This window comes from Podarcis vaucheri, assembly GCF_965113315.1.
Source record: "Podarcis vaucheri genome assembly, chromosome: 16".
NCBI classification, from domain to species: Eukaryota; Metazoa; Chordata; class Lepidosauria; order Squamata; family Lacertidae; genus Podarcis; species Podarcis vaucheri.
Window position 1 is genome coordinate 5,073,674 of NC_138754.1, and position 16,847 is coordinate 5,090,520.

General features: G+C 46.9%; 2 protein-coding genes and 1 long non-coding RNA gene across 4 annotated transcripts in view; 2 read left to right on the forward strand and 1 right to left on the reverse strand.

Moving 5' to 3' along the window:
- Positions 1–1,516, forward strand: part of LOC309520579 (uncharacterized protein) — a 123,448-nt gene extending 121,932 nt beyond the window's left edge. Inside the window, exons 4-5 of the mRNA XM_082202544.1 lie at positions 282–590; positions 1,194–1,516. Coding sequence (XP_082058670.1) covers positions 282–590; positions 1,194–1,306 — 422 coding nt within the window. The 3' untranslated portion in view covers positions 1,307–1,516. The remainder of the gene's footprint in view (positions 1–281; positions 591–1,193) is intronic.
- LOC309520740 overlaps positions 1–16,520 on the forward strand; it is a 22,664-nt gene extending 6,144 nt beyond the window's left edge. Inside the window, exons 3-4 of the long non-coding RNA XR_014214361.1 lie at positions 14,880–15,224; positions 16,217–16,520. This is a non-coding gene — a long non-coding RNA (uncharacterized lncRNA). The remainder of the gene's footprint in view (positions 1–14,879; positions 15,225–16,216) is intronic.
- The window catches only part of LOC309520569 (immunoglobulin lambda-1 light chain-like), a 31,372-nt gene continuing 22,150 nt past the window's right edge, over positions 7,626–16,847 (reverse strand). For both annotated transcript variants that reach the window (XM_082202511.1, XM_082202512.1), the window contains exons 5-6: positions 8,690–8,739; positions 7,626–7,822 (exon numbers count right to left, since the gene is read on the reverse strand). In XM_082202511.1, coding sequence (XP_082058637.1) covers positions 7,790–7,822; positions 8,690–8,739 — 83 coding nt within the window. In that variant the 3' untranslated portion in view covers positions 7,626–7,789. The remainder of the gene's footprint in view (positions 7,823–8,689; positions 8,740–16,847) is intronic.

The window sequence follows — 16,847 nt, forward strand, 5'->3', positions numbered from 1 at the left end:
TCTCCCTCTGGCCACCCATCGCTGTTCCACCACCAGTCCCTGAGCTTTTTCCCCCCTTGGGGGTTCCCCAGCTGGCCCCCCCATTCTTCTGCCTCCAACCAGTCCATGACATCCAGAAACATTACTGACCATGGAGGCAGATCATTGCCATTGATTCTGAACTAGACCTTTCCGTTGATCTTTGTAATTTTCAAAAGCGCAGTTCCAGGGCAGAAATCTGAAACGCATCTCTTCCTCGGAGAATGATCTTACCGTGCCCCTTGCTTTGTTTTCCTCACCAGACAGTTATACTCCGAGCACCCGGGTGATGCTTTTGCAGCCCTCTAACCAAGACCCAAATTCCCAGTTCAAGAACCAACTTGTCTGTGTGGTCCATGGCGTGTCCAACTTAGTCCAGGTGTCCTGGGACGTCCTGGGATATCACCCGCCTGAAGCCCAGACCCTTTTAGCCAAAACCAACAGTGGGTCCTTAACCTTTGTCAGTCTCCTTCGCTTCCCCGTGGAATTGCACAGCCGTGGTGGAAATGTTACGTGTGAAGTCAGATTCAACTCTTCCAGCACCAGTGTGAAGAGCTCTGTGTTCAATGCATGTGAGTAATTCTGCAAGCCGCTGACCTTGCTACCATAAGACACAGGAGCAGAGGATCTTGCCTTGTTATGAATCAGACCCTTGGTCCACCTAGTTCAGGTGGGAGAAGGAGACATCTGAAGGGGGAAATGTGATTTCATAGACTTGTAGAGTCAGAAGGGACCCTGTGGGTCATCTATCCCAACCCTCTGCAATGCAGGAATATTCTGCTGTCTCATACGGGGATCAAACCCGCAACCTTGGTTTTATCAGCACCGTGCTCTAGTCAGCTGAGCTACGAGCTTAGTGGCAGAATGGGGTGAGACGGGGATGCTGTAGGGAGTTAATATGGGGGGAATGGTGGGGGACTGGCAAGCAGGGCGGACAAGGGTGTAGCCCCTATTAGTACAATATAAATAAATATAGAGAACGGCATCGTGCCACAGCTGCGTCAAACACCACCGGTGCCAGGGCTGCAGAAAAATGTTTGAGTATCCGTCACTGTCTCCGAGGCTGGTGGTATAAACAAGGAGCTAGAGAAACTGTTAAGACTTCTCTGTCCAGGGAAGGAAGTCCTAAGAGAACTGATCTGATGTTTCTTATCTTTGTAAAATTTCCCCTGTAGATGCAGAGATTCCTCAGTGCCACTTCAGATATACATGGGTCCTGGATACACTGATGTTGCTGCTACTTCCACTAAACTTCCTTTGGATTCGATTCTACCCTTCAGACTCCTAAATGGCATCAGGAACCACATCCGAGAAAAAACTTAAAGGAGGACAACATGTTGCTCCATGCAGAAGGAAATCCACAGGATTATTAGGAGGGTTTATATAATATCCTAGGGGGTGGGCAGAAGTTAGACCACCGTATAACTGAATATATTTACATGTTGTCTGTATCTTGATTGCCCAGGCTGCAAAGTGCAATGCTGGAAGTAGAAGCAAACAAATACTGTATTTTTCGATCTATAAGACTCACTTTTTCCCTCCTAAAAAGTAAGGGAAAATGTGTGTGCGTCTTATGGAGCGAATGCAGGCTGCGCAGCTATCACAGAAGCCAGAACAGCAAGAGGGATTGCTGCTTTCACTGCGCAGCGATCCCTCTTGCTGTTCCGGCTTCTGAGATTCAGAATATTTTTTTCCTTGTTTTCCTCTTCCAAAAACTAGGTGCGTCTTGTGGTCTGGTGCGTCTTATAGAGCGAAAAATACGGTAAACGTCATTTTCACATGTTGCAGGACGGGTATGGAATCGTCCCCCCTGTCAGGAATTTTATTTGTGTGTGTCCAGGGTTGCAGCAAGAGAGGCTTAGCGTTGCAAGGATTCCTCAGGTGGTGTTATAGGAATTCTAAGGTTTTATATATATATATATATATATATATGCTTTCGTAGATTTTCACGGGTACAGGAATGCAGGTTTTGGTGTCTTCGGGTGTCTTCCCGTGTAAGAGTCGGGGTGTCTGTGCGACGTTTCGACGAGGTCTCACTCGTCATCTTCAGGCTGGTGCTTTCGGCTTCTTGTTACTGGAACAGAGCAGAGTCTGGTGTTTGAGTTCCTATAAATACTGTTGAGGGGTGTGGTGTATAGCCTCCAACGTTCTGGGCAAAGAGGAAGTTCCTAGATTAGTGTGCCTTTTCTTCTTTTGTTCCTTAATTACTTGAGGGATATCTTGGGTGATTTCATGAGTGATATTCAGAATATCACTGGGTGGGTCATTAAGTGTAGATTAGTTGCTAAAGCTTTCGTGTCTTGACCTCTTGAGCTTGTGAAGAGTTTTTCTGAGAAGATGGCTGTGCTGCATTTAGTTGTGCTCTGGCTTGGCTTCGTGTATAGGGGCGAGCTATGGTTTTGTGCCTTGTGCCAGCCAGATCTGTGTAGGGATTGCAGGGGGGTGCAGCATCCGGAGGTGCCACTATAGTTTGGCTACTGGATGGAGTCTGTAATATGTCTGTGGAGAGGGTCTGGGTTTGGGTCTGGTGTGGTTGATTGGTGACGGCGTTCTGTGTGCCTCTGGTTCTGGTGTCGGTTTTTATGGGGAGGGCTAATTTCCAGATGTCTGGCAGGCGGGACGTGTCGTCACGCTTGTTCATGTTGTGAGGGTGTTTCTCTATCTCGATGGCTTCCATGATTATTCTCTTGTGGTGATGTTCCATGTTAAAGAGCAATTTGGAATCTGCAAAATTAATTTCATGTCCTGTTTCTTTCATGTGTTGGAAAAGAGAGGAAGTTTTTTCTTCTTTTTTGACGGCATTCTTGTGTTCTGCGATACGTGCATTTATTCGTCTGTTTGTTTGTCCAATGTACGTGGCTGGGCAGACTTTGCAGGGTATTTCATAGACCCCTTGGTTTTCCAGCTGGATTTTGTCTTTTGGGTTTCTGAGGATATTGGCTATTTTTTGGTTGGTGCAGAAGGCTGTTTTGATATTGTGTTTATGGAGGATTTTGCTGATTTTGTCTGTAGTGCCCTTGATATAAGGAAGGAGGGCCATGCCATTGTTTTCTTCTGTGTCTTGGTTTTTGGGGGGAAACACTACAGACAAAATCAGCAAAATCCTCCATAAACACAATATCAAAACAGCCTTCTGCACCAACCAAAAAATAGCCAATATCCTCAGAAACCCAAAAGACAAAATCCAGCTGGAAAACCAAGGGGTCTATGAAATACCCTGCAAAGTCTGCCCAGCCACGTACATTGGACAAACAAACAGACGAATAAATGCACGTATCGCAGAACACAAGAATGCCGTCAAAAAAGAAGAAAAAACTTCCTCTCTTTTCCAACACATGAAAGAAACAGGACATGAAATTAATTTTGCAGATTCCAAATTGCTCTTTAACATGGAACATCACCACAAGAGAATAATCATGGAAGCCATCGAGATAGAGAAACACCCTCACAACATGAACAAGCGTGACGACACGTCCCGCCTGCCAGACATCTGGAAATTAGCCCTCCCCATAAAAACCGACACCAGAACCAGAGGCACACAGAACGCCGTCACCAATCAACCACACCAGACCCAAACCCAGACCCTCTCCACAGACATATTACAGACTCCATCCAGTAGCCAAACTATAGTGGCACCTCCGGATGCTGCACCCCCCTGCAATCCCTACACAGATCTGGCTGGCACAAGGCACAAAACCATAGCTCGCCCCTATACACGAAGCCAAGCCAGAGCACAACTAAATGCAGCACAGCCATCTTCTCAGAAAAACTCTTCACAAGCTCAAGAGGTCAAGACACGAAAGCTTTAGCAACTAATCTACACTTAATGACCCACCCAGTGATATTCAGAATATCACTCATGAAATCACCCAAGATATCCCTCAAGTAATTAAGGAACAAAAGAAGAAAAGGCACACTAATCTAGGAACTTCCTCTTTGCCCAGAACGTTGGAGGCTATACACCACACCCCTCAACAGTATTTATAGGAACTCAAACACCAGACTCTGCTCTGTTCCAGTAACAAGAAGCCGAAAGCACCAGCCTGAAGATGACGAGTGAGACCTCGTCGAAACGTCGCACAGACACCCCGACTCTTACACGGGAAGACACCCGAAGACACCAAAACCTGCATATATATATATATATATATATACCAGATTCTGCTCTGTTCCAGTAACAAGAAGCCGAAAGCACCAGCCTGAAGATGACGAGTGAGACCTCGTCGAAACGTCGCACAGACACCCCGACTCTTACACGGGAAGACACCCGAAGACACCAAAACCTGCATTCCTGTACCCGTGAAAATCTACGAAAGCAAATACCAGATTCTGCTCTGTTCCAGTAACAAGAAGCCGAAAGCACCAGCCTGAAGATGACGAGTGAGACCTCGTCGAAACGTCGCACAGACACCCCGACTCTTACACGGGAAGACACCCGAAGACACCAAAACCTGCATTCCTGTACCCGTGAAAATCTACGAAAGCATATATATATATATATATATATGCAGGTTTTGGTGTCTTCGGGTGTCTTCCCGTGTAAGAGTCGGGGTGTCTGGGCGACGTTTCGACGAGGTCTCACTCGTCATCTTCATGAAGATGACGAGTGAGACCTCGTCGAAACGTCGCCCAGACACCCCGACTCTTACACGGGAAGACACCCGAAGACACCAAAACCTGCATTCCTATACCCGTGAAAATCTACGAAAGCATATATATATATATATATATATCACATTCATAAATGTACAAGGCAAACACATACGTAAATATATAAACCACGTGTCTGAAATAGTACAGGAGAGCAACCCTGAAGCCATTTCGACTCTTCTCTGCAGCTGATGAAGGAAAGGGGAAAACCTCCCCATTGTTTCTTTGCTCACAAATCCTGTCTTAAAGGGTGCATTTGTGTATCAATAGGATGAGCCTGTGACCTGGATTCAGGAACTTAGTATTTGCTCTTTGCATTTAAGTTCCTCAGGAAAACTGCGTTTCCACAATAAAATAAAGAATTTTATTATTCACTGTTTTTACTTTATTAAATTTTTTATCCCACCTTTTCCTCCAACGAGCCCAAGGTGGTGTGCCTGCAGCGGCGTAGCGTGGGTTGTCAGCACCCGGGGCACGGCAAGTAATTTGCGCCCCCTAACCCCTAACCTGCCGCCGCTGCCAGCTTCTTCTTTCTGCTGCCTGGTCTGGTCTGGTGTGGTTCTCTCCCGCGCTCAGCGCTGCGCTGGGCGGCCGCTGCACTGTCCCTCCCCCAGATAGTCCCTCGCTCTCTCTCCGCACCGCACGCCTGGCACCCACCCCCTCCACAGTGGGCGGCGACCCGGCGGCTCGGATCGGATTCACACAGCCAACACTGCAGTGTGAGAGAGTGAGTGACCCAGGTAGGGGCAGAGAGCTGTGAGTGCGAGCGCGCCCCCCCAGATGTTGTGCCCGGTGCAGCCGGCACCCCCTGCACCCCCACGCTACGCCACTGTGTGCCTGTCAGGGATGATTTTGCTGTGATTCCTACATTGGAGGGGTCCTTTTCGAACCCCACGGCTCTGTGATTCTATCAACATCCCAATTTGCGCTTCGCTGTGCAATTCACCCGCTGTGCCTTTAAACCTTGCCCTGCTCATTTATCGCTTGGATTTCGGCATTCAAACATCTGGCGGAAACGGAGACCCGAGTTCGAATCTTTCCTCCGGAAGTTTAGGCCAAGGCAGCCTCCTTCTTCGGGCCTGCCTCCTCAACCCAGGGGCCCTGCTGGATTGTGGGCTCTCAGCAAACGCCCAACCCTGGTCACCCTTGGCGTTGGAACTACTCCCAGATTTGGCCATACGAATCGTCAGGGCAGAGTGGTTCCCAGGCAGAGAGGACCAGAAGGAGGCAAAAGCAAACATACAACAGTTTTCTACCCCTCAGCAGCCTGTGACCAAGATGAGCAAACAAGAGATGCTATCACTTGCACAGCGGGTATCAGAAGAAGCCACAATAATTGCCTTAACGCATGTCAGAGGGTGAAGGGGCTCGAGGCTGTTTGACCACATTTGTTACGGTGAGGGTCCAAACACCGTTTGTGGTCTTTGGGTCTGAACCAGTCTTGCTGCACTTGGGGCTTTTCTGCTCACAGGAAAGGGTGTGGAGCCGCTGTCTGTGCTGCTAAAGTCTTCCCTGTTTTAGGCTCACAAGAAGCAGCCTTAAACTAGGGTTACCAGATATTTTTCAATGTATCCAGGGACACTTTTTTATTTTTTATTTTTAAGCTGGGTAACAACAGGGAGTCAGTAGTGGGGATGGTGAGGCAAAAGACCCTGGGCCCAAGCACACATGCATATTGTATAAAGGTGCAAAGCCCTTCTTCCGCACCCTGTGAAACATAAATGCGCAGTTTTAAAAAACCAAGCAATGGCCGTCTGCCAGAAACTCCCGAGCCTCCCCCGATCAGTCAAAACAAAGGGGGAATGAAATATACTCAGAGTCGCAAAGTGATTTCATGCTCTTTATTCAGCTCATAGTGGTGAGGAGGAATGAATGAATGTCCCCTCACAGTATCTGCTTTATATACATTATTTACACAATGGGCTGCACATGATTGGCTAATCCCGGAATTCTACTGTAAGACATTCAGGTTGTGGATTCAATTCTATCTGCAGCAGGATTGGGTGGTTCCTGCCAACCAATCATACTGCTGCATTGTTCTAGGACCAATCAGACTGCTGCAATTTGGATCCTATTGTTCTAGGACCAATCAGACTGCTGCAATTTGGATCCTATTGTTCTAGGACCAATCAGACTGCTGCAGTTCCTATTCAACTCAGTACCTAACAGGGAAGGGGGCAGGAGATCGGGTGAGGCTTGGCAGTCATAGGCGGGCAGCGCGCCGTTGCCCAGTTTTTTAAAAAACTCTGCGCATTTATGTTTCACAGGGTGCGAAAGAAGGGCTTTGCACCTTGCTCGGCAGAGAAACCGCGTGCCTTGCACCCCTCCTGGGCAATGGCGTGCCACCTGCCCGTGACTCCCTAGCCTTCCCCCTTTGATCTGTGCTGCCGGATGTCCCTGGTTCCCTTTTGGCAGTGGCGGCGTCAGCGTCAGTCAGCAGCCCGGAGCCAGCCTGGTAGCGCAGTTGGCTCTGGCTGGCTTCAGAAGCTGCTCGCTGCTTGCTGCTGTGGCACCCGCCATTTTTCCTCGCCGGAAGTCCCCATATGATTTATCTTGTGCGCAACACATCATGTGGGGACTTCCGGCGAGGAAAAATGGCTGGCGTAATGCTGGTGGTCAACAAAAGAGGTTTAAAGACTGTCTCAGGGCAAATCTTTAAAAATGTAGTATAAACACTGACAACTGGGAAACACTGGCCTGCGAGCGCTCCAGTTGGAGAACAGCCTTTACCAAAGGTGTCATGGGCTTTGAAGACACTCGAACTCAGGACGCAAGGGAGAAATGTCCTAAGAGGAAGGCACGCTTGGCAAATCCACACCGTGATCAACTCCTGCCTGGAAACCAACGTCCCCACTGTGGAAGGATGTGTGGATCCAGAATTGGCCTCCACAGTCACTTACGGACCCATTGTTAAAACCATGTTTATGGAAGACAATCTTACTCGGCTACGAGTGATCGCCAAAGAAGGGGGAAAATATTTAATACAAGTATCTATGTTCAGCAAGTTAAAAGATATCAAAGTTGGGTCGGAGTAGGTGGCCCTTTGGGATTGCAACACTGCAATTCTATGAAAGTCTCGGTTTTGCTTTTCTTTCTTCATTGCTCCAGTTTGATCCAGATTTCATTTGCTGCAACGTAGCTCTGCGTACTCTGTCTGGAAGGGGAAGGAAGCAGAGCAGTTATAGGCTGCTCACACGTTGTAAAAGTTGATTTCCCACATCTGTAAAATCAAACGAACTTTTGATGTTTTTACTAGAATGTTTATCTCTTTTGCATGAATGGGTGTTGGAAAAAAATGGTAATTTTGGGGGGAAAACAACAAAAAACTTTTTAGTTACCTTAGGTAGTTTCTACCAGAAAGTTACTTACAGAGAAGGATATATTCAAAGTAGAGCATTACAGCCTAGTAAAAGTGTTTATGGTCACTGGCAGACCATAAGCTTACCTGTCCTGTTCCTCACTTTAGCATTTGTTGAATATCAAAGGCCTAATAATAATGATGATTATGTTAATTAATAATAATTTGTATCCAAGAGAATTCTACTCCGAGTGGTCTCAACCACCACCACCCTTAATCATTACCCATCATCAATAAACATTTCCTGGGCAGCTTGCAAACCACATTTAAACTCTCTTTCAGTTCAGGAAAGCTTCAATGCCTGGTCACCTGAATACCATTTCCCCTCACCAGAGGCGATCATTCACAAGCCTTTTCACATCCAAAAATCCTCATTCAAATGCAACCCACACTTCTGTACTACCTAGGGTTGCCATATTTCAGAAAATCTGGACAGAAGAGTTGTTCATTTTTATTTTGCAAAATAAAAAAAGAGGTTTTAGAGCTATTTTTCCCAGAAATTGCCAAAATTGCCACTACCGGTATGCTTTCTCTGTGTGTCTGCCTATCTGCCTCCTGGGTTCCTGGGTTGTCCAAAATTAGGACTGGTTCCTTCCAAACCCTCCTGCAAAATACAGGAACACACATCTTTCTGAAATTTCAGTACACAAAGCCAGAGTTTACCTGTGGGATCTCCCTCATGAGTATTTGGTTTCCTGGTTTCTCTACATTCCCTGTGAGGAAGGAAAAAAGAAGGGACGTTTTATTGGTCTACTCAGAAGCTGCTCCCAGCTCCCAGTGTGCCTCACGGCCCCTTGAATAACGACCACAGTTTATCTTACAAAAGGATTACCTGTGTGAAGAAGTTTTCTGAAGAATAGGGCTGAGAGCGGGATCAGGAGGATGATGGCGACAACGCAGGGCACCCCAAAATATAGTATGGAGACGCAGTTTTCTGTCAATGAGAAGGAGAGGGAAATGGGTCAGCAACTAGACCGGCCATTGGCAGAGAACAATGTTAAGCAAAGACTCTCCATTTCATAGAATCACAGAACTGCAGAGCTGGAAGGTACCCATGGGGTCATCTAGACCAATGCAATGCAGGAATCTCAACTAAAGCATCCAAAATAATGTCCTCTTAGCTACCTAAAAGCAACAAGACTGGGGTGCTGCCTGTCCTGGGATGACCAGAGGAAACTTTAGGAAACCGGGGTTGCCATGCGCCTGGATTTTCCCAGACAATTTTGGGGTCTTCCCAAACAACTTTCAGGAGGCCCTGGTTTTTTACTTTTCGAAATATGGCAACCCTGTAAACAGACGTCTCCTCTCTGTTTCCTGAGCAGACTCACCACCAGAATTATAATAATAATTAATAATAATAATTTATTATGTATACCCCGTCACTCTGGACAGCTTCCAACAGAATATTAAAATACAATAATCTATTAAACATTAAAAGCTTCCCTAAACATCCGTGGTTCATCCGTGTTGCTCAGAAAATTGAGACAACCCCACTAGGTTAAAGGTGGGGAACATCAGGCCTCTGTGGCGGAGAGCAGTCCAGAATCAGAACCCGGAACAGGAGGGAGGCCAAGAGGCAGAGATGAGGCAGGCTGGTGAAGAAATCTGCCCTTCCTGCTGCAACAAGCTCCCTTCCCCGCTGGTCTCCAATGACCAGGAGAGGTATGAAGTGGGAAGAACAAAGGCAGGCATACTGGCATAGTCTCAGATTGCTTGGGGAGGACTTGGAGAAGGAGGAGGCTTAGGCAGCTGTGGGAAGGCAGGGACCTTCAGCCTCGGCAACTGCCTCCTAGGGGCAAGACCTGCAGAGAAGCGTTGCTGTGCTCACAAGGCCTGGCACTCCTGAGGAGACCTTGTCTCTTCTACTAAAGAGTTAACTTCGCTTAATGCTGTGTGATTTATTGCTGGCCCACTTCTACTAAAGTGTTAACTTCACTTAACGCCGTGTGATTTATTGCTGGCCCACTTCCACTAAAGAGTTAACTTCACTTAACGCCGTGTGATTTATTGCTGGCCCACTTCTACCAAAGACTTAACTTCACTTAACGCCGTGTGATTTATTGCTGGCCCACTTCTACCAAAGAGTTAACTTCACTTAACGCCGTGTGATTTATTGCTGGCCCACTTCCACTAAAGAGTTAACTTCACTTAATGCCGTGTGATTTATTGCTGGCCCACTTCTACCAAAGACTTAACTTCACTTAACGCCGTGTGATTTATTGCTGGCCCACTTCTACCAAAGAGTTAACTTCACTTAATGCCGTGTGATTTATTGCTGGCCCACTCCTGACGGATAGACACATCTACAGCAGCTGGAATGGATATGGGACCAGTGGCGCTGCCTCCTCCTGCTTGCCTGGATCGAGGATGGAGAGGGGTGAGCGTGCATCTGTGTCAAGGATGGGGAATCTTTGGCCCTACAAATGCTTCTCAACCAGAATCCCCAATCTCCCTGGCCCTTCACACGCTTGCCAGGGGTGATGAGAGCTCAGCAACATCAGGAGAGGCAAAGGTTTCTCACACCTGGATGAAAGAGAAACCTCTGCTGGGTGGGATGTAGATTCCCGTACAAAAGTCGGGGTCATATTTGTTCCCTGCTTCTCCCCCTCTTTGCTTTCGCCTGACACTCTCTCCTGCCCCATTGAAGAGCTTATTCAGTGCAAATCTACTTGGGCTGGTTGACACTGTGTTTATACCTGCTGGAGAACCAACATTTCTCTTCTCTGAACAGGTATCAGGCACCTGTGTTGGAGGAATCAGCTTCACACTCCAGATACTGAAGTCTCCATTTCTGTTTGCCATGGTAATGTAATTCTGGTCCTGAGATGTTTCCCCACTCGTATTCCAGGCGTTGAAATCCCCCTTGGGGTCAACATCTAAGAAGACACAGGGAAGGGGGGCGGCATGGTTCAACTGAGCCTGCTCTGAGGAGGATGGCATGGCGACAAAAAGACTCCGCCTCAAAGCACCTGAAAGAATGTTGAGAAAGATAGTCTTATGTGCCGCTCCAATCTCTGAGTGGATTTCAGGCATTCCAGGCTGAAATATACTCAGAGTCGAGAGTGGATTTCATGCTCTTTATTCAGCTTGTAGTGGTGAGGAGGAATGGAAGTTCCCCCAGAATGTCTGCTTTATATACGTTATTTACACAATGGGCCCCACGTGATTGGCTAATTCCAGGATTCACCTGTAGGCCAATCTTTTTGCGGATTCACTTCCACCTGGAGCTGGATTGGGTGGCTCCTGTGGACCAATCAGACTGCTGCATTCTGGACCCTATTGTTCTAGCACCAATCAGACTGCTGCCTTTTGGATCCTATTCAACTCAGTACATAACACAGGCACTTGGCTGGATGAAAAGAGAGACAGGAAGTTAGGGCGAGAGGAAGAGGAAATACTATTTGCTCCACCCCAAGGTGTGACGATTTGCTACGCGGCAGGCGAAACCCAAATGGCAACAGCCAATCAGCCAAGTGGGGAAAATTTCTGCCATGCCCCTGTCCCAACGACAGACGACACAGATGGCATAGCAAGGTCAAGCACAAAGCCCTAAAAGTAGGGAGAGGTGGGTGGGTGTTCTGAATGCACGCGCCAAAAGAGGAAGCTCTGGGTCATGTGCAAGGGCATAAATAGGTCCCTCGAACCATTTGGACTGCGTCCCATTGGTCAGATTGCACCCAGCTATGAGGGACCTACCAATCCGGTGTTGTGGCTGACCAATCGTACCCACCCACAAGGTGTTGGTTTTCCAGGTCTCACCGCAATACATGCCCTCTTTAAGGGAAAGCTTATACCCAGAACAAACTGAGTTGGTCTGTAAGGTGCTATTGTACAATATTTATAATTGTTCCATTATTTGTTGCTTGCATTGTTTCATGTTATTCTTAATAAAAATCATATTATAGATAATAAAGATACGTACTCAGCAGATAAAATAGAAGGAGCCCGAGGAAGTGTGAGAGAGACATCTTCAGGTGCTGAAATTGAAAGCAGGCCTGCTGGTTCAATGGCTCTCTCCTCCAGCCTAGTGCTGCGTGTGACGTACGTCTCTCAATTTCCTGCCAATTTCCGTGGGTTAGAAAGTCAAAGGTTGGGAAACGAAAGCCGCCTCTGACTTGCACGGGGTCCCCCACACAAGACTCACAAGGGCAGACTTCAGCACCTTTGCTTTGAAGCCACAGAAGCAGGAAGATTTTGGGAAAAAGAGGAGAACTAATTTCACCCGCAACTTCTGGGGGATTGAGAGAAAGGTGGCAAATATGCTTTCAGCATGCAGGAAGATGAGCTCAGGACAGAGTACCACATAATGGTTCAAGTGATGCATAAATTTTAGGGAAGAAAATGGGGGCTGGGGGAGATAACCATTTTCCACAAAGCATAGGAATACCATTTACCGTATTTTTTGCTCTATAAGACTCACTTTTTCCCTCCTAAAAAGTAAGGGGAAATGTTTGCATGTCTTATGGAGCGAATGCAGGCTGCGCAGCTATCCCAGAAGCCAGAACAGCAAGAGGGATCGCTGCTTTCACTGCACAGCGATCCCTCTTGCTGTTCTGGCTTCTGGGATTCAGAATATTGTTTTCTTGTTTTCTTCCTCCAAAAACTAGGTGCATCTTATGGTCTGGTGCGTCTTATAGGGCGAAAAATACAGTAATGATTTTGATCTGCACAGGCATATTTAAAGCATAAATTTCCCAAGCTGGTTTACCTACACAAACATACACCAACATGTGATAAATGGAGGGGTAAACAAGCCAAATTTTCTGAGAGGAAAAATATTTGTTTTTGTTGTATAGTTGTTTAGTCAAATAGAAGTGGAAGAAATGGAGGCCGTGAGAAATTTTCTTTCTTGGGCTCCGTGATCACTGCAGATGGTGACAGCAGCCACGAAATTAAAAGATGCCTGCTTCTTGGGAGAAAAGCAATGACAAACCTAGACAGCATCTTAAAAAGCAGAGACATCACCTTGCCGACAAAGGTCCGTATAGTTAAAGCTATGGTTTTCCCATTAGTGATGTATGGAAGTGAGAGCTGGACCATAAAGAAGGCTGATCGCTGAAGAATTGATGCTTTCAAATTATGGTGCTGGATGAGACTCTTGAGAGTCCCATATGATGAAATATAAAACAGATTTAAACCAATTCACGCGGCAGTTCATAACACCCACCAAAAGTCATCTGATTCATTCTTAACACGCCAATAATGAACAAACAAATTGGTACCCAGGAATGCCTAACTGTGCTTCAAGGCAGCCAGAAACTGCTCCTGGTGGTCAGTTCCTCATCACGTCTAATGTCAGGGCTGGGCTTAGATGGCACAGAAGACCTGCTCCTTCAGACGCCTGCCTATTGTCGCCTCACCAGGCTCCTTCAGGAGAAAAATATCACCTTCATCTTCATTATCATCCAAGTTGAAACTTTTAGCACGATAAGGTACAGACCACTGTATTTTAATATTTTGTTGGAAGCCGCCCAGAGTGGCTGGGGAAGCCCAGCCAGATGGGCAGGATATAAATAATAAACTCTATTCTATTCTATAAGAATTCCCAAGACGGAAGCAGAAATAAGCAAAGGCCTACCTGCAATTTGGCCTCATTTTATTTCATGTACAAATCAAAGCAGCACACTTCAAAGGTACAGGGCTCAGGATAAATATTCAGTGACGAGATTTAATTTCTGCGTCAACAATGCTGGCAAGAGTCTTTTCCCTTTGGCTATCTCCATATGATACCTTAAAAAAAACCAGAAACAAAAAAACATGCTCATGAATAACAGAATCGTAGATTTCTAGGGTTGGGATCCCGGTGGTCATCTAGTCCAACCCCGGCAATGCAGGAATGACAGCGAAGCTAATGAGGTTAATGTCATGTTATAATACTTCCAAGAACTGTTCCACATTTCCTTTCCCATTCCTTATTTGCATTTGTCCTTTAAAAAGGGGGTTCTATGATTCTATGGTTCTATTATCTGTGCATCTAAATCATAAAACAGTAATTAAAAAACTTTCTATAGCCTTGCTAGTGCTTAGAGGTCTCCAATACTAAGAGGGACATTTGTGGGCTGCCCAGGACTGATTCTGCCCCAGTCCGCTCCCTCGATGGCACGCCCACAAGGAGGTGGGTCCACTACAAGAAGCTGGCATCAAGTTAGACCTTCTCACTGTAGCTGCTGCACATCCGATGTGGGTTTTGAGCTTCTGGCAGCTGCGTCTTTCAAGAATGCTGTGGGCTGCGTACATCGTTCTGGCCTCAACAGGTAACATTTATTCTGCTCCTTCTACCAAACTCTTAACACTTAAAGCATGAGAAAGTCAGTGGGTTGTATGTTTATGCACTCAGAGAGTTCCTCCACACTCAGCTCAGGCAAAATACTTTCTTCTTCAGCATGTGACTTGCTTCCAGGGCTTCAGTTGCAGGACAGTGTTGTTGTTGTTTAGTCGTTTAGTCGTGTCCGACTCTTCGTGACTCCCTGGACCAGAGCATGCCAGGCACTCCTGTCTTCCACTGCCTCCCGCAGTTTGGTCAAACTCATGCTGGTAGCTTCAAGAACACTATCCAACCATCTCGTCCTCTGTCGTCTCCTTCTCCTTGTGCCCTCCATCTTTCCCAACATCAGGGTCTTTTCCAGGGAGTCTTCTTTTCTCATGAGGTGGCCAAAGTACTGGAGCCTCAGCTTCAGGATCTGTCCTTCCAGGGAGCACTCAGGGCTGATTTCCTTCAGAATGGACTCTCCTCCAGCAGGACAGTGTAGGGATTCTCAAACAGTGTGATGTCTCCTTCAACATCTTCTTGCAAGAAAAGCCAGAGCGAGAAATGGCAACCATAAACGGTCCTTGTGGTCTTTCTGCTCCACAGTGTTTCCAGCACACTTACAGATCCTGCATCCAACCCAGCGGTTCCTGTTTGTGGATATTGGGAAGACGGCACAGATCTCATGCACTTCTGTAGAATATATTGAAGATCAGGCATTATCATTCATCTGGTACAAAAGAAGAGAACATGGAATACCGATTTTAATCAAAAGTTGCAATGATAGAAAACCCGGAGACAGATTTGCTTGCAAAGTTAATCCTAACCGTCGAAATGCCGTACTGGAGATCTTTCATGTGCAGAGCTCTGATTCTGGCCAATATTTCTGTGCCCAAGAATCTTTTAGTGGCTTGCATTTCAGCACTGCAACATCTTCACTGATTGTTGGAGGTAAGAGATCAGGGCTGACGGAGCTTTGCTGCTGTGTGTTAAAGGCACCAGGGTCTGAATTCAAGCAGAGTCAAATAAGGGCCAGTTCTCAGGATCATCCCATTCACTGGAAGCAAGATTCTTGCTGAATTTTAGCCACTGCTTTCATGTAAGGAGGTGGCATGGACCCCCTGCCAGGCTGCAACCACATTTGGGTGGATTGATAGCTTATTGAGTTCAGTAAGTTGATGTTGCCCTCCAGAGCAAGTTTTGAAATGTTCTTCCTCTCAAGGAAACTTTCCCCATGTTGCCTTGTGGGCTGAGAGGTTCCTAGGCATGCGCCCCTGTGCATTGTAAAACATTCCAGGCTGCGGGGTTTCCGATGCACATTCCTTATGAACCAACACCTGAATCTTGTCTCCAAATGAGCACTGCATGGGAAGTGTGTTTTTGGTGACCGTGATCTGTCTTTTAAGGACACTGATCTGGAGTTAAAGGTAAAGGGACCCCTGACCATTAGGTCCAGTCGTGGCCGACTGTGAGGTTGCGGCGCTCATCTCGCTTTACTGGCCGAGGGAGCCGGCGTACAGCTTCCGGGTCATGTGGCCAGCATGACTAAGCCACTTCTGGCAAACCAGAGCAGTGCACAGAAACGCTGTTTACCTTCCCGCCGGAGCGGTACCTGTTTCTCTACTTGCACTTTGACATGTTTTTGAACTGCTAGGTTAGCAGGAGCAGGGACCGAGCAACGGGAGCTCACCCCGTCATGGGGATTCGAACCGCCGACCTTCTGATCGGCAAGCCCTAGGCTCTGTGGTTTAACCCACAGCGCCACCCGCGTCCCATGATCTGGAGTTACTAAGCATCTTTTCTGAGAAGTGTCACACAAGCTTCCCTTGAAACCCCCACGATTTCCTGGCGTAAAAGCCCAACACCAGGATGAAATTCTGAAGCCTTTGTTATCTATAGGTGGGTCTCCTTGTTGTACTCTCTTGCTTTGTTTTCCTCTTCAGACAGTTATACTCCGAGCACCCGGGTGATGCTTTTGCAGCCCTCTAACCAAGACCCAGATTCCCGGTTCAAGAACCAACTTGTTTGTGTGGTCCATGGCGTGTCCAACTTATGCCAGGTGTCCTGGGACATCCCAGGAGGTCTCCAGCAAGAGGGCCAGACCCTTTTGGTGAAGAACAGCAGTGGGTCGTTAACCTTCGTCCGTGTCCTTCACCTCCCCATGGAATTACAAAACACTGGGGGAAACATCACCTGTGAAGTCAAGTTCAACTCTTCCAGCACCAGCGTGAAGAAAACCGCTGTGTTCAACGCAGGTGAGTGAATCTTTTTATCCTGACATAAGAATATCAGCTGGCCTTTTTCACCAATGTCGCTTATGGAAGGTCTTGTCTCCATCCTGAATTTTAACCAAAAAAAAAAAAAACAAACCCCTGCATTGATAATACCAATGACTGCCCTTTTCTGCTTTTAGCAATGTCCAGAGTTTTACAAAACTTGCTCAATTACTCAAAGGCTCTTGAATATTCATGCCCCCGAAATGCTTGCTTTTTCCTGACTGGTTAGTAATACACAGGGCTAGAGTCTGTGTGATTTGTGCTTGTATTTCTGTTGCTTTTTTATTCCGCATATGTT